This window comes from Trachinotus anak, unplaced genomic scaffold, assembly GCF_046630095.1.
Source record: "Trachinotus anak isolate AG129_WGS33_773 ecotype Australia unplaced genomic scaffold, CSIRO_AGI_Tana_v1 ptg000020l, whole genome shotgun sequence".
NCBI classification, from domain to species: Eukaryota; Metazoa; Chordata; class Actinopteri; order Carangiformes; family Carangidae; genus Trachinotus; species Trachinotus anak.
In genome coordinates, this window is record NW_027273871.1 from 8491599 (window position 1) to 8511093 (window position 19495).

General features: G+C 42.7%; 1 protein-coding gene across 4 annotated transcripts in view; it reads left to right on the forward strand.

Moving 5' to 3' along the window:
* Positions 1–17631, forward strand: part of klf8 (Kruppel like factor 8) — a 71458-nt gene extending 53827 nt beyond the window's left edge. For 3 of the 4 annotated variants that reach the window (XM_071506381.1, XM_071506383.1, XM_071506384.1), the window contains 5 exons: positions 1330–1602; positions 1694–1928; positions 7833–7944; positions 10144–10283; positions 10813–17631. In XM_071506381.1, the coding sequence (XP_071362482.1) occupies positions 1330–1602; positions 1694–1928; positions 7833–7944; positions 10144–10283; positions 10813–10994 (942 nt within the window). In that variant the 3' untranslated portion in view covers positions 10995–17631. The remainder of the gene's footprint in view (positions 1–1329; positions 1603–1693; positions 1929–7832; positions 7945–10143; positions 10284–10812) is intronic. The other variant, XM_071506382.1, reaches the window with a different exon arrangement.
* The last annotated feature ends 1864 nt before the right edge of the window (positions 17632–19495 follow it).

The following is a 19495-nucleotide window of genomic DNA, read 5'->3' on the forward strand; positions in this document are numbered from 1 at the left end:
CTGGACTGGAGGCTCAGTGCTGCTCCCTCTCTCACTCCATTTCTCCTGTCTCTTTTTAAACTCTCTCTCTCAGTCTGTACCAGTCTCTCTCTATACCCGCCCAGCCCTTCTCTATCTGTCTCTCTCTCTCCCTTTCTCCTCCTTCCACCTCCTCCCCCCAGTGTCCCACACAGCAGCCATTGTTCCCTGTGCTTTCGAGCTACATGGCAGCTGAGCTCTGGGTGGCTCCAGTGGTGAATGGGGTGCCCCACTCCTCCAAGGAGGCTGAGAAAAACCAGGGCATAGTATGAAAACGTCTGATGCAAGTTATATAAAAGTATTTAGTCAGGGAGACGCAGATTCTCATCGAAAACACGTCGTAGTCGATTCACATCTTGAAAGATAAACGGTTCGTACAGGGCTGAGCTGGTTTCAGGAATATATGGTTAGTTTGGTTTGGCTAATTGGTCTAAATACTACAATACCCATGAGCCACAGCAGCTGTTGGTTTGGAGAAGAAGTCAGTTAATGAGGCAAATCAGAGTTGCAGTAAATTCAAAATCATGATTTCATCCTGACACGAAGCCAGAAGCTGCAGAATCTTCTGATCTTTAGCTTTACCTGGATGTTAGCTGCACCTGCAGCAGAGCTGGAAGCTCTGTGATGGAACGTTTCATAACTAAATGAACCCTGGGCGTTGGAGTTGACTTTTCTTTGTCACTGTTTTACATGCACAGGCTTCTACCTCTCACTGTTTATCTGAAGAGACAGATATTTCCTAAAGCTGATGGTTTCACCAGGAGAGTTTCTTCTCCATCAGTCCCATAAAACTGAGCAGGACTTTTACTTATCGAATCCTGGACATCTGCTATTTTGCATCTCTATAAAATGTGTGAATATGTGCAGTATTGGTTTCCCATACATTGCAGTGTAATGTAATCTGCCTGTTTGTCCTCAGCTCAGTGTCAGTGAACTAAAATAATAAAATCATTTCTGTTGTGGAGGATTATTTAGCTCCTGCCGCCGAGCAAACAATGAAGCAGCGTGTATCAACATTTTTTGGCATGCCCCACTTAACAGCGATTACATCGGTCTAATTAGTTCAGGAGGCTGCAAATAAAATGAGGCCTGTGCTGTCCTGTCAGAGTAAGAACTCTTGAGTTCCCTTTAGCGGAGGATATGAGTCGACTCAGCCAGTTTCAGGACTAAAACCTGAAATGAAACCTGACTTCACAGAGTATCATAATGCTATAGAGGCTTTTCTATTCTAGTGTGCATATATTTCTTGGGGTTAAAGTTGTTTTCTTTGTCTGCCCCCCCCCCCCCCCCCCACCCCCCCGGTCCCTCCAGCAGGCAGATGTAGGCGTCGACTGCCCACAGCCAACAGACCTGAAGGTGAAGACTGAGTCTCCAGTTTGTAAGACAGAGCCCCCTTCGCCCCAGCCGTGCCCTGCCGAGGACCAGACTGAACCCGTGGACCTGTCCCTCAACAAACCCCGCTCCTCTTCGCTCCCCACCTCTACAACGAGCGCCACAGTCAACCCTGCGCCCGGCAGCACCGTCACCCAGCCCAGCCTGTCGGCCACACCAGTGCCCTCTGCCGTACAATCAATAGGCTCCATGGTAACTACAACCTCCTGCATTTTTATAGTGAAGCTGTAGGGCAGGTTAGAACAACAACTCATGTCCCCCCTCCGGTCCCTCCCCGCTCCAGGTCCTCTCTCCAGGCTCCATCCTGGCCACGCAGGGCGCTGGGGGGCAGCAGATCCTGCACGTCATTCACACCATCCCCTCGGTCAGCATGCCCAGCAAGGTGGGCCAGCTGCAGACCATCCCCGTGGTGGTGCAGTCGCTGCCTGTTGTCTACACCACCATGCCGACTGACGGCGTCGCCACGGCAGCCATTACAGTGCCGCTCATAGGCAGCGACGGGCGCTCAGAAGGATCTGGTGAGTGGTACAGCGAAAACACAGATGATGATGATGATGATGATGATGATGATGATGTCCCTAATCTTAATTTCACCAACAAAGCTCGACTGGTTCTGCTATTTTTCCAAGGACATGTAGGCAGCGAATCAGATGTCCTGAAACAAGTTAGCTTGTTCGCATATTAGCATGCGAACAAGCTAACATGCTAAACTATACATACTCACCAGTTGTAGCTGTGGTGGTATCAGTATAAATATGAATTATATATAAGTCCAAACAGCCTCCTCCATTACTTTCTATATTAGTCTACACAGCAGCAGTGAGTCGTGTCCTGTGACGGATTAGGCCTCTGTGCTGTGACATCATAAGTATGTGACCCAAACTCTCAGCCATTAAAGGTTAAAGAAAGTCTTTAGGTGTGTCACTGCCTGAGAAGTCGAATAATCAACAGTAACACAGAAGAGTTCAGAACTTTACCCACATTCATATCTTATATATGACGCCTCCTACGTTGTGTGTTGTTGTTGTGCTGCACTGTGGCGACTGTGGCGTCTCCACTGATGCAGCGTGTCGGGTCTGTGCCGGCGCTACAGAAGATACCGCTGCTGCTGTTGGTGCAACTTCTGCTGAAAACCATCAGACACTTGGCAGGAAGGTGTTTTCAGTCACTATGAATCAGCATCTTTCTTCCTTTAATGTCATATTTATCATGTAGAAACAGGATGCTGAGCTGGTCCACAGCTCAGGGAGCAGTGGTTTGAAATCTGGCAACGTGAAATCAGTGAGAAAATTTAAGATGGTTGTGAGATTTCTGGACCTTTCTTGTCCTCAGTTGGTTTTGGTTTGGTTTTGGTTCTCTCACGCCGTCTTTTATGGGGAGCTGTGGGTCTCGGAGGAGAACAGTGTGTGTCTCCTGACGGGGGATGGTGTGGTGTGTGTTGGTGGTTAGCGGTATGTTAGACTTGCCGTCAGTCTGCCCGTCTATCTCTGTCACTCTGGATGTTCTCCATATGTGCCAGATGATTGATATCCCCACTTTAAATGAGGAAACTTCTGGAAAAGAAATGTTACATATGTTGTAGAAAAATGTTCCTGCCTGAAAATCATCTGTCAGTGTTTGAACAGCTGATTTCGTCCGCTGATATTGTGCAGGAGAAAGTCTCATAAATCAAAACAGGAAGTTGCCGTACAGGCTGTAAATAACTAATAACAGTTTTTTCTTTTCATTTGCACTTAAACGTTTGCTCCTGAAACGTCCTGACCTTCTCTGACACTAAGATGAATCAGTGTGTGAAAGGACGATTGGCACTGAAGAGCCAGTGAAGAAGAAGTGTTGAAAAAACCCTCTGAAGTCCGAGTTTGTCTTGTTGTCATCGTGTCAGGAGCGTCTGAAACACTCCAGTCAATCGATTAAACCACGACAAACGAAGAGGTTAAAGGAGGAGTCATCCATCCCTGAGTAAACACCAGGGGAAGCTCAACATTTGTTCAGGCAGGCTGGTGGAGCAGGCCTCCGCCCAGTTGATAAACTGCAGTAAAGTCCCTCGGTAAAACCCATTCAGTTCAGCTTCAGTTCAAATCCAGACCAGCGCTGCCTGGACTCAGGAATGTAAACTCTCAGAAGTTCTGAGGATGCTCTCACACCTCCACAGCCTGCGACGTCCCTGGTGTGACAGAACTGTGTACACTTCTTCAGACATGCTTATTATTGCTGGAGCCATATTCAGAGTTTTTGAGGTTCAACAACAAAAATCTGTAGGATGCATGATTTTAAGTTCAATGTTGAATTATGTTCATTTGAGTTATGAAATAATAATGATATTAATTCAAGAAGAAGGAGAATATAGTTGATGGATGATGTGATCATCACATCTTCAAGTTTAATTATGTCAACATCCTGTTTCGGACCTTAATGTTTCACTGTAAGGTATTATTATATTATATATATTATTTAATAAATGTGGAGTCAATTACTGAAAATATTATACCTCTGTGTGTGTGTGTGTGTGTGTGTGTGTGTGTGTGTGTGTGTGTGTGTGTGTGTGTGTGTGTGTGTGTGTGTGCGCGTGCGTCGTTACCACCTAACCTCCGGTAGTAATTTTTATTGATTAACCACTACACTAATAATTTGTGGCTGCAGGAGGAAAATATATGATCCAGACATATATAATGAGAATAGAATCATAGAAGAATCTAATCTCCAACAGCTTTTATTGTAATAATCTTCACTGAGGTGGTGGCTGCTGCAGGTTTATTGGATGAAGCTGCTTTAGGTTACACACACACTCATGTGACGGTGTAACTGATTTTTTGTGACAGAAAAGAGGAATTTCTCTATTTGACAAAATGCTGATTTACTGGATCTTGTTTCTGCTGTAGTCTGCTGTGATTCCCCTTCTCCTCTTTTTATTTATGATTTATATCAGATACAGACACAAAGAATCAAATGAAGCTAAAGTTATTTTTGTGACTGCTGTTGTAGTAACAGTCTGTTCTATCTTTAAAGCTCCTCTCAAGTAGAGACTGAGCATGTTCAGTGACCTCATGCAGGTGTGACTAATAAGTCACACTTAAGTTCCCCCTCCCTGTCAGACAACATTGAATTACATGACTTTAATGAAGTTTTGATCCTTCGTTTGAAGCTGCGTTTGGCAGCTTTGCTTGTTAGTGTGTTTACAGTGAAGTCTCAGTTCTGAGCAGTGACTTAACTCCTGCCACAGTGTCGCACCTGCAGCCACACCTCACAGTGATGGTGTGCTGACACACCCTGGACCCGACGTCAACAGGTAAACAAGTTAAACTAACCATCATTTCTATAGGCTATAAAAACAACCTTGTTCTAATGAAGTGACTTGAACAGCAGGTCAGAGTGAAATCAGTCAGCATGGTTCCAGGGGGCAGTCTGGGTCGTATCTTCACCGTGATACAGGGACTTAGAGTCAGCGCAGTGATCGTTTATGCAGCTTCCACATAGGGATCGTTCAGGCCTGAGCTACTGCAGCCGAATATCATCTGATCCGGAGAACTGAAGGCTGTCAGAGCAGGAGCCACCTGTTCTGGAAGATCACATTAAAATCCAGTTTTTTCTCAGACAGACGTCTGTGTCTGTGAAACAGAAAAAAGGGAGAAGATGTGAGCCAGACGAGAGGAGCGAGGGAGTGAGCGAAAGACAGAGAGGATGATGGGAACTTTGATACTTTCTGTTCTTTTTCTTTTTACCTGCAGAGAGAACGAGCAGCAGGCGGCTGACATCCTCTGCTCGTGTGCTGTCTGTGTGGGAGGGAGGGCTGGATAGGTAGATTCAGATGGAGGAAGGGAGCGAGACTGGATGGGTGAGGCGGGGGCGGAGGTGGGGGTAGCGGGGAGTTGAGTGTGATGGGGGGGTGAGCAAGGATGGGGAGGAGAGGAGGTGCAGGGGTCGAGAGGAGAGGAGATGGGTCGTTTTGCCTTTGAAAAAGCAAGGCTGCAGCGGGAGGGGGGGCTTAATTGTCTCCAGAGACAAAGAACACTTCTTTTGGTGTGTAACCCTCCCCACACACACACACACACACACACACACACACACACACACACACACACACACACACACACACACACACACACACACAGATAGATACTCCACCCAAATTCCCTGCGTCACCCTTTCAGCCCCCCCCCCCTTCTCCTCGCTCTCTTCAGGCTGAGCGGACTTTGAACAGTATGGCTGCCACATTCCTACAGAAAGAGGAGGAGGAGGAGGAGAAGGAGGAGGGGGGGGGCATTCATTCATAATGTTTTCGGACCTTATAATTGATCACCACAGTTTGATTTTGATGCATAAATTGCTTTTCGTTTGCTTGTGTAATGTTTTTCCGCCTCTGATAAGCAGCAGCCTGTGAAGTTGATTTTAAGGAAAAGAAAAGAGGGTGCGAGGCAGGAGCGAGAGACACTGACAGACACAGGGAGAGAGAGAGAGGGAGTGCACCGAAAGTCTACATACAGTAAATTAGTGCTGCTGTCTGAGTCTGGCACAGATTATTTGACCACGGACAATTTCGCAATATATCAACTCAGTAACTTGTATTTCACATAATTTCCTCAGATTGATTCAAGTTGATCAAACGGAATGAATGATTGTATCATTATATCAGTGTGACTCCGGGAACATCCGACTTCCTGAAGTCACTACTGCTACAATCAGGCTTTAATACGGTCTGTGATCTCGTGGACGCCTCAAGTAGAACAAACAGAAATGTGTGTGTCCGTTTCCAGCACATTCCCATAAATAATTATAATTAAAACCCCCCCTCGCCACCAGACTGACTTGTCTTAGCACAAAAACACAAAAACAAGCTAAACACAGCAGTGACCTTTTGAAGAGGAAACTCAACACCCCCTGAGAACCTTGACCTTCACTGGTTTAACTTCTCACCTTGCTGCTGTGATGCAAAGGTGTGCTCCATGACACTGTGACATTACAGCCAGGTGTGGTCACAGGTGTGGTCACAGGTGTGGAGACACTGCTGTTATGTTACTCTGCAAGTTGGCAAAACAATTACTAACAGAGCTCGTTAGCAAACAGCTGCTCCTGCAGACACGGAGCAACATCAGCATTTATTTCGTGTGAATGAATCTACGTCCAATATTCTCTCTGCTTTAAGCTTCGGCAGGAAATGTTCAACTATATTCACCAGCTAACTTTGTCTGGTTTCTGCTGCTCTGGATTTAGTGTCGACTTTAGAACTGGCTGATAATAATTAGTGGGTTCATCACAATAGAGCATCAGCCTCCTGGGTAGAGACATGAAGCATCAACAGTGAAGAAGCTGCAGTTCCTCTAATGACCGCTAGAGTCTGGCTCCAACAGTGAGAGAAGGACTAAAATTATTTATAACTGGGGGTGTGGCTGCTTTGAGTGAGAGGTGGGTGAGCGTATGTTTGCCACAAACCAACATAGACCCAAGTCTGAGCTCCACACAGCTCCACCTCTGAGTTGGAAGTTAGGTAGAGTCAGACTCTGCCAAGATGGCGACGCTGGAGCAGCCGTTGATTGCAGCAGCTTTACATATAAAATTATATGGTTTTAAAACATGAATTTAAACTTCCAAATAACCCAGAATTCAACAGAAAATATTTTGCCAGCACTTAATTCTCAGCAATGAAAAATTCAAAAGCAAACCATAACTTAAAAACGACTTCCCTCCTCGGCAAAAACTAGTCTGAATTCATAAGAGCTTTCGAAAACTTGAGGACAACCAGCAGAGACTTCCAATCGCCTCTGGAGATTTGCCTCTCAGTTAATTGCTAATTAGCATCATGTGTGACTTCTGCAGAATATTTTTCGTTAACATCTGTTCATGCTGTCTTCCTTCTGCTTTAACATTGTAAAAGGTTGTTGAGCAGGGAGACGCTGGAGGAAGACTACGTGGACAGGATGTTTGTCCAGACAGGAAGTGAGCGTGTATAGAAATGTTGAGAAAGATGTAGAAACAGGGAGACGTGCAGGGAAAGTCAGCATCAGGGTTTTTATCCATCAATTCTGCAGCCCAGCAGACCACACCTAACTGCACACACACACACACACACACACACACACACACACACACACACACACACACTTGGAGAAAATCTTTGTCCTGCTAAATTGCTGGAATCCAAGCATTGCTTTTAAGAAGTTATTAACCCCCTGCTGTTCTCCTCTGTGTGTTTCCACCCCTCCTCTCCCTCTTTTCCTCCCTCACTTGTCTCTGCTCTGTTTCTTCCATTTCCTAATTTCATTCACTGATTTGTCTCTGTCACTTGGCCTCATTCCAAATTCTTTCCATCCTTCTTCCATCTTTCTAAATTTCCTCCTATTTGCACCACTGTTTCTGTTTTACATCCCTCCTTCCTCTCTTTCTGTCTCTTCTCCTTCCATCATTCCCCCGTCCTGTCCTCTCTGCAGTTCGTATTAAGCCAGGTTCAACGTCTCCGGTGGAGTATCAGAGTGACAGTGATGCAGAGAGCGGTACAGAGTCTGGATCGGCCTCCCTCAGCGCCCAGAGCCTCGACGCAGGGTGAGTCCATGCTAAACATGCTATATTTAGGCACACACACTGAAAACCAATTTTTTCCCACAGTTGTGAGAGCTTATCTAGAATAATACAAAACATTCATGCATGAAAATGGTACATTTCTGGAGAAAATGCAACATGTGTGACAGATGTGAAGAAAATGACCAGAAAAGCTTCACTTGCTGTAGGTTTTTTGACAACTTTTGATGTTTCTGATGTCCAGCTGTGTCTCAGATTATCAGAACTGGATCCTCCACTCACGTGGATTGTGTCCTCTATCAACATATGTTAGCATGTAGCTGATGTGGTCAGCTGTAGACAGCAGCAAAATAACTAGCTAACATAACATGGCATTTACAGCCAACCTCTGAAATTATTCAGTTGCTCGGTACAATTTGCCATTAAGGCTAATTTGGCTTCTACATATATTATTTAAGATATTCTCACTCAAGCTGCTTGCAGTCTTTATGCTAAGCTAACCCAACCAAAGATATGAGGAGGACATAAAAATTTCTCGTCAGAAAGCAAAAAATATGTCCATAAATGTTGAACTTTTCCTTTAGGGACACCAACACTGTTGTTTGTTTGTAAGGAAACACCTGGATGTGGCCTGGAGAATCAGCCTTCGCTGCACCTGTGGCCGCTTGTGGTACTACAATAAAAAATATCTAGACCTCCATAGCAAATCAGATGTCTGAAAACTGTTGACAGGACATAAATATCATAAACCATGCGTGATGTCATCTGAGTCAAAAGCCCATGATACAAGTCAGCAGGGCTGCAGAGAAAGATAATACACAGCAGGGTTTATGGGAAATGCGGTCTTTGTGTGGACCACCTCCTGCTTTGCCTGCAGCCTCTTGACTAATTACATTACTGCAGCGATCCTGCTGCCATGACTGGACACTTATATAACCTTATATAACCCTGCTGTACAGCAGAACACAGCGGAGACGCCCTGGCTGTAACACAGGGAAACAAGTGTGTGCATGTGTATAGATTGTATGTGTGTGTGTGTGTCTATGCACTGTACACACTTGATAAATGAGGACACTTGGTCCCCCCTCAAGAAAAGGTTGGACATTTGAAAGGTTGTTGGTTGTGAGGTTCAAGGCTGCAGAGTGAAGGTTAGTGTGTCAGTGATGGCTCTTACAAGTATAGTAATACTGTTTGTGTGTGTGTGTGTGTGTTTGTGTTTGTAACCTGTTTGGGACTTTTTCAGGTATAACCACTGACTTTGTTGGGACCAGTAGTCCTAATGGGGACCAAAGCCTGGTCTAAGGTTAGGGCTAGGGATAGCCTGCCCACAGTGAATGGAAGTCAACGCAATGTTCTAACAAGGAGAGCTGCACAAACTTGTGTGTGTGTGTCTGTACATGTGTGTGTGTGTGTCTGTATATGTGTGTGTGTGTGTCCAGTGTGTTTATTAGTAAGATCAGGACAGACCTCCTGCCACACCCAGTGGGTGAGGTTGCCTGACTGTAACAGAAATTCTGGGTGCGGTTACCAGTTGCGTGTGTGTCGTGTGTGTGTGTGTGTGTGTGTGTGTGTGTGTGTGTGTGTGTGTTGCTGGGCAGGGCTGTCCCAAACCTGGGGTGTAAACAAGGTTACATAATGCAGCTCACCGTCACACCTCCCTGTAAACTGGCTGGGGAGATTTTTTCAAATCAGCTTTATTTACACCATGATCACATCGCAGACAGTGAATGAAGAGAAGGAGGGAGATGGAGGTAGAAGCAGAGAAACACTCTCAAGAGAGTGAACAAGTCTCGTTTTTCAGATTCTCAACAACAGAGAGAGAGAGAGAGAGAGAGAGAGAGAGAGAGAGAGAGAGAGTAATGCTGAAGTGGAAGCCGTTGTGCAGCTGTTGAGGACAGTGACTCTCTGCCGCCCCCCGGTGGCTCTGATCAGAGACAATAATCACATCACTGCACAACAGAGTCAGGTGAAACCTGTCCCTGCTGTCATAATAAAGGTTAAACATCCATTATTTTCTTTATCCCGCCTTAATATTTCCTATGTTGTTGACCTTAAAGTTATAACTACACTTCATGTCCGTTTTCATACAACAAATACATTTGGAATTTAAACTTCTCTTTTTGGATAGCAGGAACTGCTTTAACGGTATATGCTCAAATATTGGGTGACACAGGAAGTGTCTGTGTTTGATCAGTGATCAGCATCATCGACTCCCTTCCTCAGGTCGGTCATGGACTTAGAGCCCGTCGATCCAGACTCGCCGGACATCAAGAGACGGCGAATCCACATGTGTGACTATGAAGGCTGTAAAAAAGTTTACACCAAGAGTTCCCACCTCAAAGCCCACAGGAGGATACACACAGGTGAGGCCTGAGCAACACAAACACCAACAACACAACAAATCCATCAGGCCTGGATTAGAACCAGGTTTAGAGGAGCAGGTCACACAAAATGAAAACTTGTTTTTCAGGTTTCTAACTATTTAACCCTGTCGGTTACCATAACAAATTAAACAAATAAGCCAGAAGCAGCTGTGATTGGTTCATTGTACAATAACACAAAAGCAGGTAAAGCCACATATTTAGTCATTTAGATGAAAAGACTGGTTGAAATTTATGTTTAAGACGAGAAAAGAAGTGATTTGGTTGTTTAAAGCTCCAAAAAGTGGATTAAAATCATCACATTTTTTCTGAGCAGCAAAAAATGACAAATGCTTTTTTATTTACCGTCATATATTCAGCATTTTCTACGAACATTCAAACATCGTAGAGTGGAAAAGTCTTTGTAGAAGATGCAGAGAGACAGATTTTACTGAACCAAATGAAGCAGGACTCCTTCCTTCTGTAGCCTCCTTTCCCTTAACTCCTCTCCTTGCCTCCTGCCCCCCTCCAGGGGAGAAACCCTACCACTGTACCTGGGAGGGCTGCACCTGGCGCTTCGCCCGCTCCGACGAGTTGACCCGACACTTCCGCAAGCACACAGGAATCAAACCTTTCCGCTGCACCGAGTGTGACCGCTCCTTCTCCCGGTCCGACCACCTCTCCCTGCACCGCCGCCGCCATGTCATGATGTGAACTCTGACCTCCCCCTCCCCAACACCCACAACCCCCCCAAAGTTCCTCACAGCACATCTTGTACCAGTGAACCTCCTCTACTTCCTGTTTCCCTCCTCACCTCCGCTGACCCCGCCCCCTCTGTTAGGATTTTATGCCTCCTTCGTCCTCCTCCTCTTCATCTTGAAATCGCAGGAACATCAGGAATGTGTCTGTTTGTTTCTGTGTGTATGTGTGTGTGTGTGTGTGTGTGTGCGCGCGCACAGTGGAGGTTACAGGATTTTTTACTGTGTGTGTGCTTCATCGTCATCACCACCACCGTCCACTGCCCCTCCTGCTCCACAACAAGCCCCTCCCCTCCCCCCGTCATCCCCACCCCACCTGTCACACAAAGTGTCCCCTCATCAGAAGGAGGAAGATGGACTGAAGGACGTGCAGCAGCAGGGACGTTCATCCATCCATCACATGCATCCATCCACCCGGAGGAGAGGAGGAAGAGGAGAGGAGAACATGTGTGTGTTGATTCTGAAGGACAAGGGGAATCTGAACACGGATGTCTCTTCAGCTGCTGTTTTTAAAACAACCATTTTAATTCTGTACATATCCAGAGTTGGGAAGTTACATGAAGCCACAATTTCATATATTATGGATTTTTGAAAGCAAAAATGACCCAATTAGCCCTTTTCCACATTTTCCACCAAATTTTTAGGCCTTTTTTTCCTGCAGGAACAAAAGCTGATTATAATCTAAATCAGAAACCATCTGATAATCAGGAATCAGGAAATAAAACTACAAATCTGACTGAACATTTGATGCCAACCTTTGACACCTGAAAGTGTTTGATTCTCTGTCAGTGCTACAGATGTTTTTTGGTTGGTGCCCAAAAAAAAAAAAAAAAAAAAAAAAGGATTTAAGCGCCGTACCCAGCCCCTCTCCGAGCCACAGTTCCTGTCCCCAGAAAAAGCTCCTGCTCTTGAGGAAGTGGTCTCTGGTACCATTTGGAAAAAGGGGCTTAAACAACCAAACTGCAGTGGATTTTCAAAGTAAAGGCTTCTCAGCTCTGAGCATATCAGTGTATGACTCTGTGTGTGTGCAGGTCGCTCAGCAGCTGAAGTCACATCAGACACATTTGTCCTCATAGTCAAACATATCTGAGGCGTCTGAGGGTGAAATCTAAACTTAGTTTATTTTGTCCTGACTTGACCCCCCCTTCCAGCCCCTGTCACTCTGCACCCTCCCTTCAAAGCCCCCTCCCCTGGTACAGGGAGCTACAAGACTGTGAACTTTATAAAGATTCTTTTTTTTCATTGTATCAATCACATTATTGTCGTTTGCGTGTTCTCCCCCGCACACACCTTTCTGGTTCTTCTTCGATAACAGTATTTGCTTTTTATTCGTCGTTGTTGCTGATGTTTTTTGAAATAAGGCCTTTTCAGTTCTGTCTTGTTTTTTTCTTCTTTGCCATATTTGGCGCTCTTAAACAGAATGGCACCCTTTTTTTTAAAAAAAGAAAATTGATTTCAGATCCGTTTGTTGTGTTTTGAGGCTGTGAAAAAGACAGAGGAGACACAAATAGTTTGAGATTACAAGTAAAACTCTCACGCAGGGAATAGGGGAGCTTTTCTGAGTGTGTGTTTTTTGCGTGTGTTGTTCATGTGTGCGTGTGTGTCTTTGGATGAGTGTGCATGTTTTGAGACAAACACATAATCAGAATTTAAGATTTTTACGAGTGTGTGTTCCGGGCACTTGTTGTTCTTTTACCTCTTGCCCGTTGAGCCTTAATAACTGAAGTCAATCTGTAAGGGCGAAACCAGAACCTCTGACAGAGGAGATCAAGATCAACTGTGAGTCTCTGATTGAGATGTGTTGCTGTTTGTCAATGAGAACCTGATCTTTGTGGTGTAGGCTTGTTCTTTCCTCTTCTGCAGAAACGATGATCCTCACTGCAGCGAGCGCTTAGAACACTTTTCTAGAGTTTGAAACCAGGAAGTGAAAGGTGCCATGGATAGCAGTTTTAAAAAACAGTCAAGTTTTATTTGGGAGACAAATCGCCTTGAGAAGAGATGGTGACTTTTAGTCTTTGCACGCTTCTTCTCAGTATTTTACATTGTGACCCACCTGGAGGTTAATGGAAGAATAAAAATGCTTCACAGCACAAACAGGAACAGAACAAGCAGGTTTAAAGGTCCCATATTCTATATTTTATAAGTGTTTTATTTAAAGTGTTGATCTCCATCAGAAGATAGATTTGTGGTTTAAGAACCAGGAACCATCTCAGTGTAGTTTAACATCTCCTCTCTCAGGCTTCTCTCTGGAGCTCTAGTAACAACAGGTCAGTCAGCCAATCAGAAGAGAGGATCTGAGCCTCTCTTCTGATTGGCTGTTTTTTGAATAATCAAATAAAAATATAGCAGATTTCAGGTAAACACTCAGAGAAACCAAATCCTACAAGGTTGGATGGTGGGTCCAGGTGGGCGGGGCTTGGGGCATGGCTGAGAGCAGCAGTGACTGCTTTGTTGTGACATCACAAAGTTCCAGAAGTCCTGACGGCTGGTTTTAAGGCTCAGTTTCTGAATACAGGCTGTGTGCATTTCTCTGTGGACTGAGGCTTTGATACTGTCACAGTATTAATATAGAACCTAGACCTGCTTTAGAATCACAAACACATGGACATCTGCCTTTATATTATATGGGACCTTTAAACTTTTGTGAATTTTTGGTGGAAATGTGGTTGTAATTTTTAGAAATTAGCATTTGTCTCCTTATAAACTCTACCTGAAACGCCCAACACAAGCCATTTTCACTCTTTTTAATGACCTTACTAAAATCCATGGAGCAACAGAACTGTGGAGCCAACATGGCTGCCACCGGAGGTCACAGTGGGCCAGGCCGTCTGTCAGTGGTTCTGGGAGAAACCTGGTACTGTGTCGGGCTGTCAGGGTCCGCAGTGCCTGGTGTTTAAACCACGGGGAAAGTAAGCGCTCTCCTCACTAGCATTTCTACCAGGGTGGGGGTCAGTTCTCTTTCAACTTGTGACAGAATTTCATTTAAAAAAAAAAAAAAAAAAAAGTAATAATAAAGTCTAACAGAGAATCTTGTGTTTATGTCTAAAACCTTCCTGACGTAACCCCCCTGATATCTATCCTGTGCTAATCTCCAAATGTAAAACAGCACATTTATTGAAACAGAATCGACCCCGTGACCCTGCGATCACCCATGGTGTCCATGTCTTAAGGGGGCTGTTTTTCAGCTCCTGATCTGGGCTGAACTTGATTATGCAACATAACGCAGACCTCGCTCCAAGCGCTGTTCTGAACTCAGAAGTAGAGCACTAGCTGGTAGTTGTACTGCTCATACGCAGCTTACCTAGGTCGCAACCAGATCCTTAAAAAAAACAAAGGGAGGTCAGGATGTGCAGAAGCCTGTTTGTGACTGTCGATCGCTGAACAAAGCCACCTCTGAAACCACCTCTGAAAAGCTAGTAAGCGAGAGCAAAATGTTTTATATGGAATATGGAAGCAAATCTGTCTCATCAGATTCTGACATTTAAAAGCCTGTGAATTTCTAGCACTGTTTATTTTTATTTTTTTTTAATGATGACGATTTTTTTTCTTTTTTTTTTGACTCTGAATTCAACTTGAAATTTTGAGTAACTAATTTCACTGTTATTTTTCAATGTTCACAAATTCAGTATGAAAAATGTGATTATGTATTAAACATCTGTCTCGTGACCAGTGGAGGATAACTTGATTGGCTGGATGTTTGTGTCCTTTTGAGACAGAATCAACTCCTTGTCCTCGGTATCCCAAATGTTGAATCAGACTTTTGAAGTTGAATTTCGGGATCTGAATTTGGCAGATGGAATTAGAGCAACTTGAATATGAATCATTCAGATGTTTTAAAGGTTGAATTTTTCATTCTGAATTTGTGAACATTGAAAAATAACTGTTATTGAATATTTTAAGGGTTGAATTCAGAGTAAAAAAAAACTAGATACATTAAAGATACATTATTTTATATTTTTATTATAATATACATTATGAGATACATTATTTCAATGCAAAAAAACAAAAAACAAATCAGTGCTAGAAATTCACAGGCTTTTAAATTTTAAATTTTGGTGAGACAAATTTGCTTCCATGGTTTTACATCTGACTTTTCATAGTGTGATAACTGAGACGGATGAGCAGGCTTCCTGAGCTGAGTGCATGCCATGAACAGGGCAGATTGTGTTTTGGTCTGCATGCTGCAAAAAAATATCCCTTGAAACAAGTCACTGCACCTGGTGTCAGATTTTGAAATCTTGAAAAGGAAAAAAACCCAAAAAGATTTGCGTGTTGAAGGATATCAGCTCATATCAAGAGTTTAAAATCAGGGGAAACTTTATAAAGAATCTGAACTAAATTCAGTCACTTGTTTTGATTTTGATCTATATTTTTTGCAGTGCAGATCAATGCAATGTCCCCATTTCTCTTAACATCCCCTCTGCTTCAACTCAAAAAAAAAAAAAAAACATAGTTACTAAGCACATCTTTCTAGAAGAGTATATGCATTTAATTGCAATTTTCTTTCTTTTGTAAACTGTTGATAAAGACATTAAGGACAAATAATTAAGAGAAACCCATGTACATAAATGTATATAATCAAAAAGTGCAGAGTAAATGTAACGGGTGAATTTCTATTTTTAACACTGACTAGATAATGTGAAAAAATTTTTTTTTTCTTCCTCTGTTGGTTTGATGAAGTGTGTTTCATCATGTGTTCTTTTTTTTTTTTTCAAATCTAATAATGCATTTGTTTCGTAGTTTCTTAAAAAAAAAAAGGTCCCACTTGTGTTGTGCACACTTGTGTTGCATGGAGAGTAGCCTTCCTGTTTTCTTATAGTGACGTTGGTGAGCATGTCAGTGTGTGAGAACGTGGGGTTCCTTTAACAATAATGATCTGAGGGGAAAAAAAACTCCACTGAGAAATCACATTGAAAATGATTAATTAGGAATCAATTTGTTATTATTATTATTATTATTAATACTATTATTATTATTACAACAGAGCTTGATCTTTCTGCACTGGACCTGATTTAAAATCACAAAACCATGAAACAGTTGTTGAAATGTGACATCGAGTTGGTTTGGGTCAGAAAACATTTTCACACTGTAATTATGTTCAGACAGAAATTCAGACAGGGCTAAAACAAAACCTTTTTTTTTTGTTTGTTTGTTTTTGCCGGTTTTAGATTCTTCAGGTCAGTTTTGTTGAAACGTTACAAAAAGTTGTGGATGCATAGATGCAAAGATGAACCAGGAAACAACTTATTGTTGCCTCCAGAAAACTGCAGATAATTTATTGCAGCAAATTTCCCAAGTAAAATAAAACAATTCAAATATACTTGTGTATTTTCTCCCATTTTAAACTGAACAAAATAGTTTTAAACACATTGTATTGCAGAAGCTAATTGAACAGAACCTCTGTCCCTGGTCAGACGTGACTGATCCTCATTGGATCTTTCTGCAGCCGTCCACTGACACCTGGTTGATGCTGTGACCAGTTTGATCTGGTGTAATCACAGTTCAGTAAAGTTCATACACAGACTTTAGTGAGGATTATTTTATCAAACTACTGTTTCTAAGGCAACAAGGGAAATCTCCTGCTTGGTTTTCTTTTTTTTTCAGATTTCTTCAGAAAACTCAAACAACAACATTTATGGATTAATTAGAGTTTTCAGGCAATTTCTTAATCATTTGAACACCACAGCATCACCTCCACTTTATCGAGACAGAAACCTGGTCAAATAAATCCTAAACTGTCTGCAAGATACAACGAAGAGTTAGTGACATATACTTTTGTTGTATATCTGAAGCAACCTGTCAAAATGTTTGTATTTAACAACACTGATCTTAACACCCTTTTATTTCTAGGTTCATTTACTCCACAGTGCACATCTGCTGTTATTTCACTGAAAATGCAGCTAAATTGGTTCCTTCACAAAACACACACTAAAACCTCCAGTGCCGCATCAAGGAGAGTCAGTTATTGCTCCTCGGAGCCTGTTGATGACGACCCAGAGTCTTTTTTTATTTTGCTGGTGTTGGAGTTGTTGCTGGGAGACTGATGCATGTGTTGTGTTGTTTTTTTTCCTGCTTCCTGTTGTTTTATTTGTGTAAAGCTTCTTCTCCCTCGGTATTTTCTTCTAAATCTTCTGTTCATGTGTGAAGCAGAATTGTTCATCTGAAAACGGCGACATCTAAAAAGAGTGGTGTCCCTGCAGAGACCTGAGGGACAGAGCTCATGTCTGAGGGTGACGTCACTGACTTGTGTCCGTCTGTGTGCGAGTGCCTCAACTCACCATGAATCACTTCCTCTGCAAAATCAGAAATTTTAGGTATTTTCTATTGAATGCAGTAACTTACGGGCCAGTACTATATTTACTCAGTGCAATGCAGTTTATCATTATAATAATACAATTATTAATAATATTTTTTTCCTTTTTTTTTGTATTTGTACAGAACAAATGTGTAAAGATCAGTGAGGAAAACGTGAGCTTTTTGATACTGTGACTCATGGTGTTTAAAAGTCAGTTTCTCCCTGTACAGTTGTGATTATTTCCCCCTCCCTTCCTTCTTCTTTTATAGAATAAAAAATGTTTTTGGTGCAATTTAAAGCCTGGTGTCTCTGTGGTGTTTCTTAGATTTGTAGTGATGCTTCTATTCATCTGTTTTATGCAAGATTTCCAAACCATATTCATACTGTACGTCATGGTACGTCATGATCGCTGGTAGATGAGAAGTCAGAGGATTCTTTAAGTTATTTTTGACTCTGAGGACATTGAATATATTATGAGTATTATGAATATATTAAACATTTCATGAGACCTGAGAGTTGGTGAGATGCTTCAGTCTGGACCAAAGTGGAAGATCAACAAACAAATTAAAACATTTAAGAAAAAAAAGAAGTGAAAAGTAAAAGTACAAAAAAAAAACTTGAAATTATTAAAAAAAAACCTTCACAAAAAGGCTTCAAAGATACACTTAATATTATTATAATTTTTTAAATTCTATATTTATTCAGATTTTATGATGCAGCCATTAAACAAATGCAATAAACACATTTTATCATCATATATTAAATGAAGCACTTGACAGGCAGATTGGATATCATATACATTTTAACATTGTGAAAAAAGATGTTTTAACTCTAAAATATAAAGAGGAATTTTTGGAGCATTAAAAGGTGAAGTTGATTTTTGTTTATATTATGATGATGACATAAGGTTTGACTTTTACACCACATTCTGGGCTGAAGGGCGTCACAATGGATCCCAGGAGATTCACTGGAGCTGCAGAGCCAGGGAAAGTCACTGTGGTCTGTTCGCCACAAGAGGGCGCGCTCGAACAGGATGGGAGGAGAACTGAAGGAATCCGAATATCATGGAGGAGGAAGGAGCCCAAACATCCAGCTCAGGAGCAGAAGTGTCGGTGAGGTAAAGTTACAGGTGTAAACATCTGCTTGAGTCAATAGTTGTCTTTATTTAAAATGTGGATTAGTGTCTTTAAAAGTTTCTGACCTTATGATAACAGAGAGGAAAGTTTACACAGGATTGTTCATGTACAGTTCAAACAGGAGGAAAACACTGAGATCAAACCAGATTAACAACAAGTTACAGAATAAAGTGCATGAACAAAGTCAAAGTGTGCGTGTGTGTGTGTGTGTGTGTGTGTGTGTGTGTGTGTGTGTGTGTGTGTGTGTGTGTGTGTGTGTGTGTGTGTGTGTGTGTCGGCTCTGAATAAAACTCTGTCTTTGCCGTTTGCTCTTAATGGGTTTATTGGCCTGGTGCAGTCATGATGGGGCCAATCATTAACCCACAGCGTCAGTCGTTGACACCGATGGAGACGGACTTGCTCCGTGTAAAGAGCTCAACGTCGCTGCTTTATGTGATTTGACAGCTTGCATGACAGCGCTCGGGGGTTAGGGTTAGGGCTGCACACCTCTTATTTCAATCCATTCCTATATTTTCGTGTATTGCACTGTCACGAATCCCAGCGGCTCCCTGCCATCATCACTGCCTGCTTCTTTCTGGCCACAAAACAAGTCGGGAGAGTTTGATGCAGAGAGTTGTTGCCTCCCACACAGAGGAGCACTGGTTCACATGCAGCCCGAGTCCTAACTTGAGTTGACATGTTTGTTTGTGTTTAATTTCCCTGCCAGTTTTATAGAAAGACATTTACCAGTAGGCTTCATATGATTTCCATGCATAGTGAAATACCAATAAACAGATTATTATTTATATGTGTTGTATTGGCAACCAAATCCAGGTTTATCACAACTGTGCTTTTGTATTTACTAATGACAGCTCCACAACCCCTATACAACCCCCACACTGTATGAAAACACCACTGTACAGCACGTTGTGCCCAATTCAAACCCTGATTCATTAGTGTTATGAGGTCCAAGATGTTCCCACACCATCACACCTCCACCAGCAGCCTGGACTGTTGACACAAGGCAGGTTGGGTCCAGGGGTTCAT